At 49.5% G+C, this 21500-nt stretch overlaps 1 protein-coding gene across 4 annotated transcripts in view; it reads right to left on the reverse strand.

Moving 5' to 3' along the window:
• The window catches only part of ITGA11 (integrin subunit alpha 11), a 574736-nt gene that overhangs the window by 118466 nt on the left and 434770 nt on the right, over positions 1–21500 (reverse strand). For all 4 annotated transcript variants that reach the window (XM_069222912.1, XM_069222911.1, XM_069222913.1 and 1 more), the window contains 2 exons: positions 2476–2683; positions 1427–1525 (listed from right to left, as the gene is read on the reverse strand). In XM_069222912.1, coding sequence (XP_069079013.1) covers positions 1427–1525; positions 2476–2683 — 307 coding nt within the window. The remainder of the gene's footprint in view (positions 1–1426; positions 1526–2475; positions 2684–21500) is intronic.

Here is a 21500-nt window from a genome sequence, read left to right on the forward strand (position 1 = left end):
GAGTTTCTACTCTGATTCTAAGTTGGCTTTAAATGAACAGGTACATTATCTGTCCAAGTCACTTCTTGAGGCTGCTGAGAAAATGTCTTCCTTGTCACCAGCTAACACTCATCCTTTAACAGTACAGGCTACAAGGCTTAGCCGTTTGGACTGTAGGAAATTCCCTTTTACTGGGCTGTTCTGCAGGACTGGTGAATATGCTTCAACGTTTCCAGAACATGCAAGCATGACTGGCCCTTCGGCTTCCCAGAGCGCTTTCATGCTTTTGCTGCAATAAACTCTTTACATTGGCTGAAGTCCCCAAAAGGATTGTTTTTAAATCGTTGTGTATAGTTGTTAAAGCATTTCATAAACTAGCCCCACCTATTTACAAGATGCATTTTGTCACTATAAACCCATGCGACCAATTCGGTCTAGATGTGCCAACCTTCTTTTAATTACGCAAGTTAAAAGGTCTAGGATGGGAGGCTGAGCTTCTTCTGTCAAGGCTGCAAACGTCTGGAACTCGCTACCGCCGAATCTGAGTTTCATACCGCAACCTCTCCTTTTCTGAAAGTCCCTGAAAACGTGGCATTTTACCGACAATGGACACTGTGATTAATATATCCTCCTCATACTTTCTTCGAACAGTTAGTCATTAACACCAAGACGCCTCTATAGGCAACAGAGGGTTTAGAGGTTAATTTTTCACAACATTACATTTTCTTTCCAGTCAAGGATTTGGAGAAGTAGGAAACAAGGGTCTGCCAGTATGTCACCGGACACCTCTCAACACACACCTTTCTTCATTCCTCAAGACTGCAACTGAGCTGTGAGGCATTGTGTTTTGAGTCGATGCCTTAAACACTCAAGAGACAATGCTATTCTGAGCCCATGTATCACATGGAGGCGTTGAACACATCATGTAAATATACAAACGATTAAACCTGAAAAACTATTAATACAAGTAAGTAACCGTTTCTTGCTGTACTCTAAAGTGATGAAGTACAATCCTTGCATTACTCTAAAAATGAAATATATGTGGCAAAATCAACGGGTTCACCAAAGCAGGATGGTTTCAAGACCTTTATTTCTCGGTACTCCGTCCAACTGACCCGCTGCCGTGGAATCCCCACTGGACAGTATGCTACATGTGCGTGGATTTAAACCATAACATGTGCATGCCCAATAAATAACAATGCCTATCACATTACAACATTAAATATATTCCCACAATATACATGCCTTAGCACTCCGTAATGGTGATTTAACCCCACTGGTGTACTCCAAGATGAGGATCCAACCCTTCGCATTCTGGGATACGGTATCCGATCCTTACAGTATTTGGAGGCAGTGATATACTACACCCACCCAACCCTTGACACTCTACGAGTTGATGAAAGCACACATCTTGTGTAGGAAAGTAATGATCACTTGGTTTCCTTACCCTGGCCTTGGACCGGAAGAATGGAAAGCTGATATTACAGAGCTTGGCATTAGGAAACTTGTCCCCATTCATGCAGTCAATCTTTATATCTGTGTCCTCCTGGGGTAGAAGAGACGAGGACAATGCATGATACAATGAAGGCTTTCTACTTAATCAATTTGCAAACACAGTGACAAGGAAAAGGAAACTCTTAATGGTGATATAAGTGAACAGGCGTATTTAGAAATTGAGGAACTGAGTAATGTTCTGCTCGAACTTGAGCTCCATATGATCCAATTAATTCTGCTCCAAAAGCATATATATATATATATATGTGTGTATATATATATATATACATACATATATATATCTATATATATATATATATATATATGGATTCATAAAGATCCCGTCTTCCACCATACTGAAACTGGCAAGGTAACCACACCTACCAATAGATGTGCACATCCTGCTAATGAGGTAAATAGGAAAGGGGTTGTTGTTCTAGCCTCAAACATTCTTAGAGAGTATGCTGCAGATAGATGAAAAATGAGCATCTAGAAGAGTTTAGAAAATAAAAAAGCCTAATCTACGCCCCATGAGGAACAGTTACTCTGCATAGAACCATGCTCAAAACATTTTGTGGTCTCCTGCACACTGATTGCTGATAGAAAGACTGCAATGTATGTTCAGGGCCAAACTTATAAGCTTTACATATCCTCTAGTGAGCACATGGAGCCTAATATGTTTTGTTTACTCATGTTCCTGATTCAGGCCAAGGCTCACCCATACTACTCCAGTTTCATCAAGGGTAGAATAATTAGTATAGAGGAGTGATTGAATGATTGTAGGTGGAAGCTAACTCCAGACTGGGAAAGCATCTCATGTTTGGTGGAGGTCTCACCTTATGGATGTAGTGGGAGTATACAGGGGATGCAATGTTTCCAGAGGGTCTTCTAGATAAAGGTGGTTCTCATGTCATAGAGTTCTCAACTTTTATAGCTCTTACTTTCTATTTCAGAGGCTAACCTTGGCATGCAAGAAGATCACCTATTTTCTGTGATTCTTACCTTCTGGATGAGGCTGGCGAACTGCAGGTTCCTAGAGTAGGTGATGTTGAGCACAGTGTTGTAGGCATTCTCTCCTCTGTTCTCCAGTGTAGCCTCAATGGCAATGCGTCTCCTTGTGCTTTCAATGATGGAGACAGAAGTGTCAAAGGATGCTGAGTAAATGGCACAGTCTGAGGCAGACCTCTGCATGAATGTTTGGCAGTACTCCCTGCAAGAAAGAAGACAATTTCTCTACAACAAGCTAGAAAATCTGGGTAGCTCTGCTGGGGTCTAGGTGTGACAGGAGCAGACTGGGGTGCAGGTCACAGCACGCGAGTACGGAGCACAGAGATCATGCATATCATATACACAAAATAACTAAAACCATCATTCTTCACTGATTCAATTCCTCTTTCATGATGTACTACCAAGTATGTGTAGCTGTGTACATGCTGTTGTGTGAGAGAGGTGAAAGAAATGACTATCTCATTACAGCATATGCTGTTTATTTTTATTTTAGTGGTTCTTTTAGTGCTGCTGCTTCCCAAAGAATGACAGAGCATATTATAACAAATGTTAAAGGAGGATATGCAGCTGGCCACGTCTCACGTAGGGCGACAATAGGGGGGACAGCATCCTAGTGTTGCTCCCCTGCTAGGGCTATCGATGAGCGCAAGGGACCACCGTAGGTAGAGAGGGTTGGCCACCCCTTGTTTTATGGCCCCAGGACGTCAAGAGGGAGGAGTGAGGCCACAAGGTCTCATAAGGGGTCAGCGCACAGGGCTGGGCTTCTTTGGCGACCAGGGATCAGCTAGGACATCGGCAGGAGGAGGGAAACAGGCTGGGCTTCTTTGGCGACCAGGGATCAGCGAAGGACGTCGACGGGAGGAGGGAAACAGGAGTGCATATGGCTTGGAGGTGAAACGGGCAGGCCCGGGGGACTTCGTGCCTAGTTTGGTGCATGCTTTGAGTTGTGGGGTCATCCCTGGGTGCGTTGGTGCTGAGGACCCCCCTTCTCCTTCCTGCTGCCGCCTGTGCACCCCCGCAGCCCCCACCCACCCCCGTCCGCATCAGGAAGGGCCTGAATCCGGGGGCACAGGTTGTTGAAATTCCCCCTCCCGCAGACACTGGTGAATGCGTGAGCGCTGGAGGAGCAATCAGATAGCACGTGGTACTTATGTAGCAGTGCTTGCACCGAGCCACGCCAGGGTTGTGGGTTCGTGCCTCACCTGGTGCAGCTGTATGGTCTTTCGTGGGCTCACGGCACAAGGCGGGGTGAGGCTTGGGGCGCTTGGCATTGGGTGCCCACGGGGCACCCCAGCGCCGCAGAGCAGCCTCCTTGGGCCGTCCCTTTCCGCATCAAAAAGGGCCTGAAGCAGGCGGAACAGGTTATTAAACAACCCCTCTCCCGCCCACCAGTATACGCACGTAATTTTCGGTGCGTTCAGGACTGCTCGAGGCGCACAAAGAAACGCACTTAATTTCAGAGGCTCCTGGACTGCTCACGGCACACAATGCAACGCGAGGCATGGGGGCGTTTGGCATTTAAATGCCCCCCAAGGCACACCAGCACCAAGGACAACTCTGAAAGTCAAGAAAAGATTTCATGCATATTGTTTATAGGAAGCTGTAGCACAGAGGCATGGTCAATGGCAGATGGTGTCTTAAGCCCTCCCAAGGGGGGGGGAGGTTTGAACCCAGCCTTAGTGTTTGCGTGGTCGCAACACACTCAGGAGCCGGAAGCGGAAGTTACGTTTAGTGGGTGTTTTATTTTTTTAGGTCTGGCATGGTGGCGGCGTACTGCTCCAGTGCGACGCGCTGGTGCGCCCCGAGTTTTTGTCAAGGACGGGCTGGTGGGGAAAACCTCTCCTCCTCCCCCTCCACCCCCCAAAATTGACCGTAAGTCCGGCGGTCCAGGTTTGTTGGTGGTTAGGACAGCCCTCTACATTTAGTTATCGCGCAAGGCTACACCCGAAGGAGAACCGCAGGATGCATTGTCACTGTTCAGCAGCTATTAACCCCTTCGCTGCCAGGCCTTTTCCTCCTCCTGTACCGAGCCTTTTTTTGGCTATTTGGAGCAGTTCGCGCTTAGGCCCTCATAACTTTTTGTTCACGTAAGCTACCCACGCCAAATTTGCGTCCTTTTTTTCCAACATCCTAGGGATTCTAGAGGTACCCAGACTTTGTGGGTTCCCCAGAAGGAGGCCAAGAAATTAGCCAAAAAACAGTGAAAATTTCATTTTTTTAAAAAAAATTGGAAAAATGGGCTGCAGAAGAAGGCTTGTGGTTTTTTCCCTGAAAAGGGCATCAACAAAGGGTTTGCGGTGATAAAATCACCAGCTTCCCCGCTTTCAGGAACAGGCAGACTTGAATCAGAAAACCCAATTTTTCAACACAATTTTGGCATTTTACTGGGACATACCCCATTTTTACGATTTTTTGTGCTTTCAGCCTCCTTCCAGTCAGTGACAGAAATGGGCATGAAACCAATGCTGGATCCCAGAAACCGCAACATTTCTGAAAAGTAGACAAAATTCTGAATTCAGCAAGGGGTAATTGGTTTCCTACAGAAAATAACAACTGAAAAAGAAAAATATTGAAATTGAGGTGAAAAAAACATCAATTTTTCTCTAAGTTTTACTCTGTACTTTTTTCCTGCAATGTCAGATTTTCAAAAGCAATATACCGTTACGTCTGCTGGACTCTTCTGGTTGCGGGGATATATAGGACTTGTAGGTTCATCAAGAACTCTAGGTACCCAGAGCCAATAAATGACCTGCACCCTGCAGTGGGTTTTCATTCTATGCCGGGTATACAGCAATTCATTTGCTGAAATATAAAGAGTAAAAAATAGCTATCAAGAAAACCTTTGTATTTCCAAAATGGGCACAAGATAAGGTGTTGAAAAGCAGTGGTTATTTGCACATCTCTGAATTCCGGGGTGCCCATACTAGCATGTGAATTACAGGGCATTTCTCAAATAGACGTCTTTTTTACACACTGTCTTACATTTGGAAGGGAAAAATGTAGAGAAAGACAAGGGGCAATAACACTTGTTTTGCTATTCTATGTTCCCCCAAGTCTCCCGATAAAAATGATACCTCACTTGTGTGGGTAGGCCTAGCGCCCGCGACAGGATATGCCCCAAAACACAACGTGGACACATCACAGAAAACAGACCTGTTTTTAACAAAGTGCCTACCTGTAGATTTTGGCCTCTAGCTCAGCCGCCACCTAGGGAAACCTACCAAACCTGTGCATTTCTGAAAACTAGAGACCTAGGGGAATCCAAGATGGGGTGACTTGTGTGGCTGGGACCAGGTTCTGTTACCCAGAATCCTTTGCAAACCTCAAAATTTGGCTAAAAAAACACATGTTCCTCACATTTCTGTGGCAGAAAGTTCTGGAATCTGAGAAGAGCCACACATTTCCTTCCACCCAGCGTTCCCCCACGTCTCCCGATAAAAATGATACCTCACTTGTGTGGGTAGGCCTAGCGCCCGCAACAGGAAATGCCCCAAAGCGCAACGTGGACACATCACAGAAAACAGACCTGTTTTTAGCAAAGTGCCTACCTGTAGATTTTGGCCTGTAGCTCAGCCGCCACCTAGGGAAACCTACCAAACCTGTGCATTTCTGAAAACTAGAGACCTAGGGGAATCCAAGATGGGGTGACTTGTGTGGCTCGGACCAGGTTCTGTTACCCAGAATCCTTTGCAAACCTCAAAATTTGGCTAAAAAAACACATGTTCCTCACATTTCTGTGGCAGAAAGTTCTAGAATCTGAGAGGAGCCACAAATTTCCTTCCACCCAGCGTTCCCCCACATCTCCCGATAAAAATGATACCTCACTTGTGTGGGTAGGCCTAGCGCCCGCGACAGGAAACGCCCCAAAGCACAACGTGGACACAGCCAAATTTTTGAAGGAAAACAGAGGTGTTTTTTGCAAAGTGCCCACCTGTAGATTTTGGCCTGTAGCTCAGCCGCCACCTAGGGAAACCTACCAAACCTGTGCATTTCTGAAGACTAGAGACCTGGGGGAATCCAAGATGGGGTGACTTGTGTGGCTGGGACCAGGTTCTGTTACCCAGAATCCTTTGCAAACCTCAAAATTTGGCTAAAAAAACACATGTTCCTCACATTTCTGTGTCAGAAAGTTCTGGAATCTGAGAGGAGCCACAAATTTCCTTCCACCCAGCGTTCCCCCACGTCTCCTAATAAAAATGATACCTCACTTGTGTGGGTAGGCCTAGCGCCCGCGACAGGAGACGCCCCAAAGCGCAACGTGGACACAGCCACATTTTTGAAGGAAAACAGAGGTGTTTTTTGCAAAGTGCCTACCTGTAGATTTTGGCCTGTAGCTCAGCCGCCACCTAGGGAAACCTACCAAACCTGTGCATTTCTGAAAACTAGAGACCTAGGGGAATCCAAGATGGGGTGACTTGTGTGGCTGGGACCAGGTTCTGTTACCAAGAATCCTTTGCAAACCTCAAAATGTGGCTAAAAAAACACATGTTCCTCACATTTCTGTGGCAGAAAGTTCTGGAATCTGAGAGGAGCCACAAATTTCCTTCCCCCCAGCGTTCCCCCACGTCTCCCGATAAAAATGATGCCTCACTTGTGTGGGTAGGACTAGCGCCCGCGACAGGAAACGCCCCAAAGCGCAACGTGGACACATCACAGAAAACAGACCTGTTTTTAGCAAAGTGCCTACCTGTGGATTTTGGCCTGTAGCTCAGCCGCCACCTAGGGAAACCTACCAAACCTGTGCATTTCTGAAAACTAGAGACCTAGGGGAATCCAAGATGGGGTGACTTGTGTGGCTGGGACCAGGTTCTGTTACCCAGAATCCTTTGCAAACCTCAAAATTTGGCTAAAAAAACACATGTTCCTCACATTTCTGTGGCAAAAAGTTCTGGAATCTGAGAGGAGCCACAAATTTCCTTCCACCCAGCGTTCCCCCACGTCTCCTGATAAAAATGATGCCTCACTTGTGTGGGTAGGCCTAGCGCCCACGACAGGAAACACCCCAAAGCGCAACGTGGACACAAGCAAATTTTTGAAGGAAAACAGAGGTGTTTTTTGCAAAGTGCCTACCTGTAGATTTTGGCCTGTAGCTCAGCCGCCACCTAGGGAAACCTACCAAACCTGTGCATTTCTGAAAACTAGAGATCTAGGGGAATCCAAGATGGGGTGACTTGTGTGGCTCGGACCAGGTTCTGTTACCCAGAATCCTTTGCAAACATCAAAATTTGGCTAAAAAAACACATGTTCCTCACATTTCTGTGGCAGAAAGTTCTACAATCTGAGAGGAGCCACAAATTTCCTTCCACCCAGCGTTCCCCCATGTCTCCCAATAAAAATGATACCTCACTTGTCTGGGTAGGCCTAGCGCCCGCGACAGGAAACGCCCCAAAGCGCAACGTGGACACATCACAGAAAATAGACCTGTTTTTAGCAAAGTGCCTACCTGTAGATTTTGGCCTCTAGCTCAGCCGCCACCTAGGGAAACCTACCAAACCTGTGCATTTCTGAAAACTAGAGACCTAGGGGAATCCAAGATGGGGTGACTTGTGTGGCTGGGACCAGATTCTGTTACCCAGAATCCTTTGCAAACCTCAAAATTTGGCTAATAAAAACACATGTTCCTCACATTTCTGTGGCAGAAAGTTCTAGAATCTGAGAGGAGCCACAAATTTCCTTCCACCCAGCGTTCCCCCACGTCTCCCGATAAAAATGATACCTCACTTGTGTGGGTAGGCCTAGCGCTCGCGACAGGAAATGGCCCAAAACACAACGTGGACACATCACATTTTTTCATAGAAAACAGTGCCTACGTGTGGATTTTGGCCTCTAGCTCAGCCGGCACCTGGGGAAACCTAGCAAACCAGCGCATTTTTGAAAACTAGAGACCTAGGGGAATCCAAGATGGGGTGATTTGCGGGGCTCTGACCAGGTTCTGTTACCCAGAATCCTTTGCAAACATCAAAATCTGGCCAAAAAACACTTTTTCCTCTCATTTCGGTGACAGAAAGTTCTGGAATCTGAGAGGAGCGACAAATTTCCTTCCACCCAGCGTTCCCCTAAGTCTCTCCATAAAAATGGTACCTCACTTGTGTGGGTAGGCCTAGCGCCCACGAAAGGAAATGGCCCAAAACACAACGTGGACACAACATATTTTTTCACAGAAAACAGAGGTGTTTTTTGCAAAGTGCCTACATGTGGATTTTGGCCTCTAGCTCAGCCGGCCCCAAGGTGGGGGGGGGAAAATGCCCTAAAATAAATTTGACCCCCCACCCCCCCTGCCCAGGTGCGACCCTTGCCTACGGGGTCGCTACCCCTGCGTGACATTGGCGCCAAAAATCAAATTCCCGGTGCCTAGTGGTTTCTGCCCCCTTGGGGGCAGATTGACCTAAAATCGACCAATGTGCCCCCAAAGGGGGCAGAAATGCTCTAAATACAGTTTGCCCCCCAGGGAAGCGACCCTTGTCTGATGGGTCGCTCCCCATCTCTAAAAAAACAAACAAACAAAAAACAAACAAAAAAAAAAAAACATTTGCCCTGGCGCCTAGAGGTTTCTGTCCCCCAGGGGAGCGACCCTTGTCTGATGGGTCGCTCCCCATCTCTAAAAAAACAAACTAAAAAAAAAACACTAAAAAAAAATTTGCCCTGGCAACAAGAGGTTTCTGCCCCCAGGGGGGGGCAGAAATGGCCCAAAATAAATTTGCCCCCCGAACACCCCCCCCCGGTCCCCCCCCCCGGAGCGACCCTTGCCTACGGGGTCGCTCCCCCTGCGTGACATTGGCGCCAAAAAACAAATCCCCGGTGCCTAGTGGTTTCTGCCCCCTTGGGGCAGATTGACCTAAAATCGACCAATCTGCCCCCAACGGGGGCAGAAATGGTCTAAACACAATTTGCCCCACAGGGGAGCGACCCTTGCCTGATGGGTCGCTCCCCATCTCTAAAAAAAAAAAAAAAAAAAAATAATTTGCCCTGGCAACAAGAGGTTTCTGCCCCCCCTGGTGGCAGATCGGCCTAATAATAGGCCGATCTGCCCCCCGGGGGGGGGGGGGGGCAGAAATGGCCTAAAATAAATTTTCCCCCCGAACACCCCCCCCCGGAGCGACCCTTGCCTACGGGGTCGCTCCCCCTGCGTCACATTGGTGCCAAAAAACAAATCCCCGGTGCCTAGTGGTTTCTGCCCCCTTGGGGCAGATTGACCTAAAATCAACCAATCTGCCCCCAAGGGGGGCAGAAATGGTCTAAACACAATTTGCCCCCCAGGGGAGCGACCCTTGCCTGATGGGTCGCTACCCATCTCTAAAAAAAAAACCAAGGGCAGAGATGGCCTAAAATAATTTTGCCCCCCCCCCACCCCCCCGGGGAGCGACCCTTGACTACAAGGTCGCTCCCCTTGTGTGACGGCGCAAAAAAAAGATCCCTGGTGCCTAGTGGTTTCTGCCCCCCTTGGGGGCAGATTGACCTAAAATCGGCCGATCTGCCCCCAAAGCGGGCAGAAATGGCCTAAATACATTTTGCCCCTCCAGGGGAGCGACCCTTGTCCAAGGGGGTCGCTCCCCATATGTAAAACAGAAAACCAAAAAAATCCCTGGTGCCTAGTGCCTAGCAGATCAGCCGAATCAAAATAGGCTGATCTACCCCCCCCAGGGGGGCAGAAATGGCCTAAAATAATCCCCCCCCCCCCCCAGGGAGCGACCCTTGCCTAAGGGGTCGCTCCCCTTGCGTGAAATTCACGCAAAAAAAAACTCCCTGGTGTCTCATGGTTTCTGCCCCCCTTGGGGGCAGATTGGCCTCATCAAAATAGGCCAATCTGCCCCCAAGGGGGGCAGAAATGGCCTAAATATAATTTGCCCCCTAGGGGAGCGACCCTTGCCTAAGGGGTAGCTCCCCACCTAAAAAAAAAAGAAAACATAACAAAAAAAAAAAAAAAAAAAAAGATCCCTGGTGCCTAGAGGTTTCTGCCCCCCCTGGGGGCAGATCGGCCTAATAATAGGCCGATCTGTCCCCAGGGGGGGCAGAAAAGGCCTTCCCAAAAAAATGCCCCCCCTGGGAGCGACCCTTGCCAAAGGGGTCGCTCCCGTTGCGTGAAATTCGCGCGCAAAAACAAACTCCCTGGTGTCTAATGGTTTCTGCCCCCCTTGGGGGCAGATTGGCCTCATCAAAATAGGCCAATCTGCCCCCAAGGGGGGCAGAAATGGCCTAAATATATATTGCCCCGTAGGGGAGCGACCCTTGCCTAAGGGATCGCTCCCCACCTAAAAAAAAAAGAAATCATCACAAAAAAAAAAGAAAAAAAAAAGGTCCCTGGTGCCTAGAGGTTTCAGCCCCCCCTGGGGGCAGATCGGCCTAATAATAGGCCAATCTGCCCCAGGGGGGGCAGAAAAGGCCTTCCTAAAAAAATGCCCCCCCGGGAGCGACCCTTGCCCAAGGGGTCGCTCCCTTTTGCCAATTTCACTGAAAAAAAAAAAATCCCTGGTGTCTAGTGGGGTTTCAAAAGCCGGATTGCAAGCAATCCGGCTTTTGAAACCTGTGATAGACTTCAAAGGGAAGGAAATACATTTCCTTCCCTTTGAAGCCTCTCGGGGCCTCCCCCATGGGATTGAAAAAGAAATGCAAAAGCATTTCTTTTTCAATCGCGCTGAAAGCTCTGCTTCCAGCGCGATGGGGGAGACCCTGTGACTAATCAGCGCGTCACAGGGGGGGTTGGGGGGGGTCGGGGGTGGAATGGGAAGGGCTTCCCCTTCCATCCCTGACTTGGGGGGGTGGGGGGAACCCCACAGAGGGAGCGCTAGCGCTCCCTCTGGGCTCTGTGCACAGGACGTAATGGTTACGTCCTGGGCACAGCAGCACTGTGCCTCAGGACGTAACCATTACGTCCTGGGCACAGAAGGGGTTAATCACATACATTTGCGGAACGCTTTTAGTTAGAGAGGCGTGGCAAGCCAGTTAATAAAAAAAAAAAAACACACACACACAAAAGATTTGTTGGCGTGCCTAGGTTAGGGATGAGGGGATAAGTGATGCTCTGACTATTTAAAGCCCGCATGGTTGCAATAGGTTACGCATGCTGTGCAGTAGTGCCCCCATATAATTTTTAAATGATTAATAAATAAATAATAAGTTGCAAATTTGAAGACTCGCATGCCCATCTTCACAAAGTGGATCGTAAACAAGGCCAGGGGAGGATTTAAAGGGGGCACCTAAGGCAAGTGGTTATCACGACAGTGCTACGCTGACGAAACTGTGTTAACGCATAGGGTGTTTATGCTGCATGAGAGACGGAAGGTCAGCACATTATTGCGGGTTATAGTGGGTTCAGCAAGCAGCACGCAAAAGGAGGTACGGGACAAGGGTGTAACGTTAAATCGCTTTGGATGTTAACTGTCAATTTTGCTTCCACCTATAACAACAGGCGACAGGGTACTAAAATGGAGCGCAAGGCGCACAGTAAGCAGAGTGTTATTGCACGACCGATGTGAAGGGAGGTTGCAGGTGAACAGCAGGTGGCTGGGCCTGACATGCGCGGATATGGCCGAGTTTCCGCACAGTATGGTGAGGCAGCAGTGCACATATTGGCGAAGATGGTTACTTGCCACGTACTTGAATTACGGGTCCCGGTGGCATTGGCAGAGTAGCGCGCGTAAGAGGGCAGCTGCTACAAAGTCCCGCTATTGATCCAAACAGTATATTTCTTGCGCGGCTACACCACTAGGGCACCATTTAACGGCCGATAAGCGGCCAGGAGGGCCGTGAGGTAGTGGAAACGTGGAACAGGGACTTGAGACCACTTAGGGCTGGCAGAAGCGTTTACAAGTTAGTTACAGAAGGGCGTGAGCCCAGTATGAAAGATAAGGATTCACACGTTTTATCACACTTTATCTCTGGGGTGGTTTAGTCACAGGGAGCTCAGAAGGGGCAAGCCCATTATGAACTCAGGAAAGGTTAAACCTGCCACAGTACAAAAACACAGGACTTGGGGAAGTACACAAGCCAGCGAGGCAACGCCTGACAATCAGACAACAGGGTGGTGCATTTCCATGGGCACAATAGTAAAGCTGTCTTCTCTCAATTTCAGACATACTTTCCTCACCCTCACGCACATTGGTTACGATGGAAGACCACGGTTCGCCATCACTCTTTTCCCCTGAGGAGAACCAGGAGGAGGCCGATATCTGGGCGAGATTCATGGCCATGGGGCAGGCAAAAGGTCTGGAATGGGCAAGGAAAATGGTGGTGGCGCAAGCAGTGCAGCAGCAGTCAGAAACATTTGCTGCAACAAACACAGACGGGGTACAGGGATCCGATTGCGGCCTTTGTCTCCTAAGGAAGAGACCAGCAAGGGCTGCTGCTGGAAGTAAATTGAAGAGAACCAAGAAGGACATGGTGGATCAAGAATTACCCGGAGGTCCCTCAACTTCCCAGAAAGAGAGCGGAGCAAAGAGAGCCAAGAAGGACAGTGAAGAACAAGAGGCTGTCGGTGTAAGTGGGGTTCCCCTAACTGGGGGGGAGGTGGGGCATGACACAATGACAAACACCCCTGCTTCTCAGGAGCAGACCAGCCAACCCACAAGGAGTGTGGCCTGCAGCCTCACCCCAGGACCGTCAGGGCAGGGGCTGCAGGTAGGACTGCGTAAGATGATGGAAGCAATGCACAGCTTCATCGCCTCAGCGAAGGCGCTAGCGGGGTTAGGCATGGATGAGCAAGGTTCCAGCAATAAGCGAGCATGCCCAAGACAGGTGTGGGGGCAGGACACTAACTCTCCTCCAAAGGTGCAGGGCGAGTCTTCCTCGCCGGGACCTGAAGGTTCAGACAGGGTTGCCACAGACATTGTCACAGGTGGGAGTGACGGGGGGCTTTGGCCGGGCCTGATGATCCCTTGCTGACGGGAAGGTCATCCCTGGCGTGGAGGGTCCCTTTAGAAGCAAGGGAGAGAATATGGAATAGGGAATTCATTTACATTTTCTCGCTGCTTACATTTGCCAAGGAGGGCACAGACATAATGGTGCCCAGCAAGGAGTAGATAAACATAAATGGAAGAGGAAGGTTAAACCAGAGGAGTCAATAGACAACTGGTTAGAGGCATTCGCAGTGCTGTCCACAGTAATCATGGAAAAATTCCCTGAGCAGGGACCGTCCCTCTCCAAGTACAACTGGGTAATATACGAGGAATATACCCGCAGTGGGGGCACGGGGTGGCTGAATTACGACAGGGAGCTCAGACTAAAGATGGAGCAGGCACTGGAGATGTCATGGGACTGTCGCGAAATTGAACTCTGGGTGCAGTACATGGGCACTGGCAACAGGCAGGGAAACAGAGACCCCACTTTCGCTAGGCACAAACATGCAAAGCCATACTATTTTTAACAGCAATTTAGGCATCCCTTTTGAGGGAAGCCCCCCCAAAGGGGGAGAGGGGCTTACCAGTATAGGGCCAACAATAATTCATGAGGCTATACAACACTAGAGCCTGCTCCTGGGGCACCACATTCAAATTCACGCACAACTGTTTTAAGTGTGCCGGATGGCACCCACCAGCCAATTGCAACAAAGGGGTCAAGACCGATAAGCCAATGGGTGCAAATGGCAGTGCAAAGCAGCCCTAATTGTCCAGAGTCTACAATAGCACCTTCTCCCATATCCTTTAGCACCTTGGCCCATATCCTTAAAGGCTACCCTAGATCAGCAGAGCACAAGCTATTGTTCAGAGGTTTTAGTGAAGGCTTTAGGATCCCATACTCCGGACCGGCAGTCACGAGGCAAGCCCAAAATTTACGCTCAGCCATGGAAGCACCAGGGGTGGTACAAGAAAAACTGGAGAAGGAGTGTCAGTTGGGGATGGTCGCTGGGCCTTTTGCCTATCCACCCCTTCCAAATTTCATAGTGCCACCCCTGGGGATTGTACCAAAGAAGAAGCAGGGCAAGTATAGGATGATTCACCATCTCTCTTACCCCAAAGGGTCAGCTGTGAATGACTACCTTAAGGAGGGAACATGCTCGGTTTGTTATGCTTCTTTTGATGAGGCAATTGAATTGGTTCGAACAGCAGGCAAAGGTGACCTTATGGCTAAGGTGGACATTAAGTCTGCGCTCCGCCTCATCCCAGTCCACCCCAGTAGTTTTCACCTCCTGAGGATGCAGTGGGCCAGCCAGTACTTCTACGACAAATGCATGCCCATGGGTTGTGCGGTGTCATGTTCCCTATTCAGAACGTTTGCATGCTTCCTGGAATGGGTTCCGAGGGAAAGCAACCCCCCAGGGAGTTCATTGCACTACCTGTACGACTTCCTCTTCATCGGTAAGGCAGGTTCCAGTGAGTGTAGCGCAACCCTCATTGCATTTCAACACCTGAGTCAGTCATTGGGGGTGCCCCTGGCACCAGGAAAGACTCAGGGACCAACCGAGTGTTTGACAGTCATGGGCCTTGAGACTGATTTAACTGAAGGGATGTGCAGATTGCCGGAAGACAAGGTCAGTGCTCTTCAAGCCGACATTCTGCAGTTGCTGAGTAGAGACAAAGTGACGCTAGCCACGATAAAGAGCCTGCTAGGCAGGCTAACCTTTGCAGCAAGGATTATACCAGCAGTGGGAATCTTTGCCAGGCGGCTAGCATGGGCAACAGTGAAGGTTAAGAAAGCCCACCACGTGGTGCGCCTTAGTGTGGGCCTGAAAGAGGAACTGCGCATGTGGCTGTCCTTTCTAGAGGAGTTCAATGGGCAGCTGTTGTGGCGCACTCTGTGGTGCACCAGTCAGCAACTCTAGGTCTTCACAGATGCATCAGGGAGAGAGGGTTTTGGTGCCATTCTACACTGGGAGTGGTGCGCTGCGAAATGGCCCAATTCATGGGGGAAGTATGGACTCACAAAAAACATTACTGTGCTGGAAATGTTTCCAATTGTCCTGTCTTTCCATCTGTGGCCGCAAGTGCTAGCCAACAGAAGGATTACATTCTGGTCAGACAACATGGCTGTAGTACAGGCCATTAATTGCCAGTCCGGGAGTTGCCCGGTATTGGTGGGGCTACTGAGGGAGCTGGTAAAAGGTTGTCTGTTGAGAAATGTGGAATTTCATGCGCGGCATGTTCAAGGGGTGAAGAATGTAGCGGCTGATGGTCTTTTTCATTTTCAGTGGGCGAAATTCCGGGCGTCTTACCCTCAGACGATGGAAGAGATGACACCGTTCAAGGCAGAATGGTGGCGCTTGGTACAGTGGAACAAGGGATAGGGGCGTTGGGGGAGTTATTATTGGCCCCTGATACCCGAGCCAGATACCTGGCGTGTTACAAAAGATTTACATCAGTGACCCATTCCTTGGGAGCTGGGGAGGACCATCTCCCTGCCAGAAGAGTGCAGCACTTTGTGCTTTGGGCAAAAGACAATGGGAAATCACATGCATGGGTTTCAAGGCACCTGGCGGCAATCGCCCATTTTACAAAGCGAAGAGGGGACAGAGATCCAACTGCAGGCTTCCCACTGAGGGCAACGCTGAAAGGATGGGCTAGACAAGAAGGAAAGACACCAGACCAGAGGGCACCCATTGATCTGGACATGCTAAAGGCATTGGTAGGAGCACTCATGGTCATCTGTAACACACGGTATGAGGAGCTGTTATTCTCTGCCACATTTTCCCTAGCCTTTTTTGGGGGGTTCAGGACCTCAGAGCTAGTGGCAAAAGCGAAGAGCGACACATCAGATAGGGCACTAAGGTGGGGTGACCTCAAGATGGGTCAGGACATAGCTGAACTGACAGTGAGGCATTCAAAAATTGACCAGAAGGGGAAAGGCACAGTAGTCCGTGTGACAAGGCTAGGGGACCCCAAGTGTTGCCCGATAGAGCTGCTCGTGAGGTATACAGCATGCCGTCCCAGGCAACCGGGATACTTACTGCTTCACCAAGATGGCCAGCCTCTCATCCAGTTTCAATACAGAAGGGTCCTGAAGTGGTCACTCGCAAAGGCAGGATACCAGGGGCCCAATGGTCAACACATTCCTTTAGAATCGGGGCTGCCACCACAGCCTTTGAGGAAGGTCTGCCACCAGGGGCGATTAAGCGGATTGGAAGGCGGCAGTCTGACAGATATAAACTGTATGTTCGGACCAGAGACAAGGAAGGGTTATCATCGCAACCTCCCCAATTGCAGGGTATTTAGTGATCCGTGGGGACATGAGGATTCTATTGGGTCCTAGATGACTCAGGTGCCAAACGTGTTGTACGCTGTGTTAGTACTGCTGTGCAATAGAGAATATAATGCAATCACAGATGTCAATAAAGTCATCTATAACACACAGTATGAGGAGCTGTTATTCTCTGCCACATTTTCCCTAGCCTTTTTTGGGGGGTTCAGGACCTCAGAGCTAGTGGCAAAAGCGAAGAGCGACACATCAGATAGGGCAATAAGGTGGGGTGACCTCAAGATGGGTCAGGACATAGCTGAACTGACAGTGAGGCATTCAAAAACTGACCAGAAAGGGAAAGGCACAGTAGTCCGTGTGACAAGGCTAGGGGACCCCAAGTGTTGCCCGATAGAGCTGCTCGTGAGGTATACAGCATGCCGTCCCAGGCAACCGGGATACTTACTGCTTCACCAAGATGGCCAGCCTCTCATCCAGTTTCAATACAGAAGGGTCCTGAAGTGGTCACTCGCAAAGGCAGGATACCAGGGGCCCAATGGTCAACACATTCCTTTAGAATCGGGGCTGCCACCACAGCCTTTGAGGAAGGTCTGCCACCAGGGGCGATTAAGCGGATTGGAAGGTGGCAGTCTGACAGATATAAACTGTACGTTCGGACCAGAGACAAGGAAGGGTTATCATCGCAACCTCCCCAATTGCAGGGTATTTAGTGATCCGTGGGGACATGAGGATTCTATTGGGTCCTAGATGACTCAGGTGCCAAACGTGTTGTACGCTGTGTTAGTACTGCTGTGCAATAGAGAATATAATGCAATCACAGATGTCAATAAAGTGTGTGGTAATACTTACCTTCTTGTTCATTTAGGAGTTAAAACAGTATAGGTGATGGGCCACTCCTTGGTGGCCAGAGCAGAACAACGGGCCAGAGGAGTTGGAACCACGGATTCAGTAACGTTGAACTGTCCTGGATGGGAAGCCCAGGAATGAGCTGGACCATGCTGGAACCTAGAATTTGCCAGCTCGTGGGAAAGAGAGGGTTTAAGCCTAACATTCTCTTAATCCATCTGGTGGGAAATAATCTAACAGCCTGTGGGAGGGGCCCCCTTTTGCATGCCATGCGGCAGGGTCTTACCAGGATAGCCACCCTTATGGAAGACAGGGAAATAATTTGGTCAGAGATTATCCCACATGGGATCACCTGCCGCTATAGAAATGTCCAGGCAGAGAATAAACCGGTCCCTACAGAAATTTGCAACGCAGCATGGCTTCGGTTTCATCAGGCATACCCTGCTCAGTAGACATCTGAGTCGTAATTTTGTGCCAGAAGGGGTACACTTTTTCTGATGCGAGCACTGACATTTTTCTACTAAACATTAGGGATGCTCTAGAAAGAGCAGGCTGTACGCAATGGGTAAGGGAGGAGCACAGGTGGGGGGGCCTCGGTTATCGCAAAGTGCCATCCTGGACGCTTGGAGGAGTTACATGGTGATCCTAAAGCTTTAAAATGAGTAAAAGGCCTTCAGATAGTGATTCTTGGAGACAAAAGCAATTCCTCAGGTCACTGGAAGTCTTTACGGCAGGGCCTTGGAGGACGCAACAGCACTCCTTAATCCCTCAAGGGACAGTTGGAATCCTGCGCAACTGTGGAGACTGGCTGGGGTTCTCGCTCTCACTTGTCAGGAGCATGACAGATAAGTGAAAGTGGAAAGTGGTAACCCACAATAAAGGAACAAGCTGTAAAGAATCTAAGTGCGTTGGTGCTGAGAACACCAAATGGGACAGCTCTAGCTTTCTCAGGATGGATGTTGGCCATTTAAGGAACTCACCTCTTACACCTGCATCGCCAGTAAGCTAACCCAACCTGTGTAATCAATAAACTTGCAACATATTATACCCACAAATGGTGTCTCTGGCATTTATTATGTCGCATGCATTGTATTGTTGTAAATCTTTAAGTCCACACAGCCCCAATGGCTAGGGGTAGCAACGCTAAGAACTTGCACTACATTTGCAAGTAGAAAAGATATAACCAGTGGCGAAAGGAAACTTGAGGGGGCACCCTGCAAAGTACATGGAGGGCCCCTCCTCCAGACTCACTCCGGAACTCTCAGGTGAGGGTACTGTGCTGAGGGGGCCCCCAGGAAATCGAGGCTCCCCCGCGCTTCGGGGGCTGTGGGGCCCTTTGTTACACCACTGGATATAACATATGTGTAATAGTGAGGCACATGAGAAATATTAATAATAATTATTATTATTATTAGTACTTATAAATTGCTATTGCAACCTGAGAAGGCTTTCTTGTGTTGGCTAATTGAAACGTGATTGAAGAAACTGCGAGAGGATTGAGACTACTTCCTGTAAAGCCAGGTTTTGAGGGTTCTTCTGACAGCAAGATAAATGATAGCAGGTAGCTCGAAGGGTGGAGTGGAGGGCAGGTTATGCCACAGCCGAACCTCCTGCACCGAGAAAGATGTGCCGCCTACTTGACCTTTATTGAACTGAGGGACCTTCAATGGGGTAACATTTGTTTAGCCTCGGGATCTTTGCGGGATATTACGTTGTACTTTATTTGAAAGAAAACACAGTCCTACTTGGTGAAACGACCCGTGAGCGAAGCATAATGATTTAAACGAAATTCACATGGGCACTGGGAACCCATAAAGCAAGCCCAGAGCCGCTGTGATAGAAGTTGCTTGTGGTAGGCACAGAGTTAGGGATGGAAGGAGAAGCCCTTCCCCTTCCACCCCTGACCCCCCCCGTGACGTCAGGGCGCGAGCGCGCGCTGATTGTCACAGAGCCTCCCCCATCTTGCTGGAAGCTCAGCTTCCAGCGCAATCGGAAGAGAAAAGCTTTGCATTTCTCTTCCGATCACATGGGGGAGGCTGAGAGAGGCTTCAAAGGGAAGGAAATGTATTTCCTTCCCTTTGAAGTCTCTCTCAGCGTTTTGGCAGCCGGATTGAAAGCAATCCGGCTGTCAAAACGCCCACTAGACACCAGGGATGTCTTTTTTACAAAGGAAATTGGCATAAGGGAGCAACCCCTTGGGCAAGGGTCGCTCCCAGGGGGGGCATTTTTTTTTAAGGCCTTTTCTGCCCCAGGGGCACCAGGGATACATTTTTTTTTTGTTTTGTTTTTGTTTAGTTTTTTGTTTTAGGTGTGGGGAGCGACCCCTTACGCAAGGGTCGCTCCCATAGGGGGGAAATTATATTTAGGCCATTTCTGCCCCCCTTTGGGGCAGATTGGCCTATTTTTATGAGGGGGGCAGAAACCATTAGACACCAGGGAGTTTTTTTTTCATTCGTGAATTTCACGTACGGGGAGCGACCCCTTAGGCAAGGGTCGTTCCCCTGGGGGGGAAATTTATTTTAGGCCATTTCTGCCCCGCAGGGGAGCAGATCAGCCTATTTTAATTAGGCCGATCTGCCCCCAAGAGGGGCAGAAACCACTAGGCACCGGGGATTTTTGTTGTTGTTTGTTTTACAGATGGGGAGCGACCCCTTAGGCAAGGGTCGCTCCCCTGGAGGGGCAAATTGTATTTAGGCCATTTCTGCCCGCTTCGGGGGCAGATCGGCCGATTTTAGGTCAATCTGCCCCCAAGGGGGGCAGAAACCACTAGGCACCAGAGATCTTTTTTTTTGCGCCGTCAGGCAAGGGGAGCGACCCCGTAGGCAAGGGTCGCTCCCTGGGGGGTGTGGGGGGCACATATATTTTAGGCCATTTCTGCCCCCCCTGGGGGCAGAAACCACTAGGCGCCAGGGCTAATTTATTTTTGTGTGCTTTTTTTTGTTTGTTTTTTTAGAGATGGGGAGCGACCCCTTAGGCAAGGGTCGCTCCCCTGGAGGGGCAAATTGTATTTAGGCCATTTCTGCCCGCTTTGGGGGCAGATCATCCGATTTTAGGTCAATCTGCCCCCAAGGGGGGCAGAAACCACTAGGCACCAGGGATCTTTTTTTTTGCGCCGTCACGCAAGGGGAGCAACCTTGTAGGCAAGGGTCGCTCCCCGGGGGGGGGGCAAATTTATTTTAGGCGATTTCTGCCCCCCCGTAGGCAGATCGGCCTATTGTTATTAGGCGATCTGCCCCCGGGGGGCAGAAACCTCTAGGCACCAGGGCTAATTTCTTTTTTGTGTTTTTTGTTTTTTTTGTTTGTTTGTTTTTTTTAGAGATGGGGAGCGACCCCCTAGGCAAGGGTCGCTCCCCTGGAGGGGCAAATTGTATTTAGGCCATTTCTGCCCGCTTTGGGGCAGATCGGCCGATTTTAGGTCAATCTGCCTCCAAGGGGGGCAGAAACCACTAGGCACCAGGGATCTTTTTTTTTGCACCGTCACGCAAGGGGAGCGACCTTGTAGGCAAGGATCACTCCTCGGGGGGCAAATTTATTTTAGGCCATTTCTGCCCCCCCGGGGGCAGATCGGCCTATTGATATTAGGCTGATCTGCCCCTGGGGGGGCAGAAACCTCTAGGCGCCAGGGCAATTTTTTTTTTTGTTTGTTTGTTTGTTTTTTTAGAGATGAGAAGCGACCCCTTAGGCAAGGGTCGCTCCCCTGGAGGGGCAAATTGTATTTAGGCCATTTCTGCCCGCTTTGGGGGCAGATCGGCCGATTTTAGGTCAATGTGCCCCCAAGGGGGGCAGAAACCACTAGGCACCAGGGATCTTTTTTTTTGTGCCGTCACGCAAGGGGAGCGACCCCGTAGGCAAGGGTCGCTCCCCGGGGGGGAGGGAAATACATTTATTTTAGGCCATTTCTGCCCCCCCGGGGGCAGATCGGCCTATTGTTATTAGGTGATCTGCCCCCGGGGGGCAGAAACCTCTAGGCGCCAGGGCTAATTTTTTTTGTGTTTTTTTTTTTGTGTTTTTTTGTTTTTGTTTTTTAGATGGGGAGCGACCCCCTAGGC

Source organism: Pleurodeles waltl, chromosome 3_1 (assembly GCF_031143425.1).
Source record: "Pleurodeles waltl isolate 20211129_DDA chromosome 3_1, aPleWal1.hap1.20221129, whole genome shotgun sequence".
Lineage (NCBI taxonomy): Eukaryota > Metazoa > Chordata > Amphibia > Caudata > Salamandridae > Pleurodeles > Pleurodeles waltl.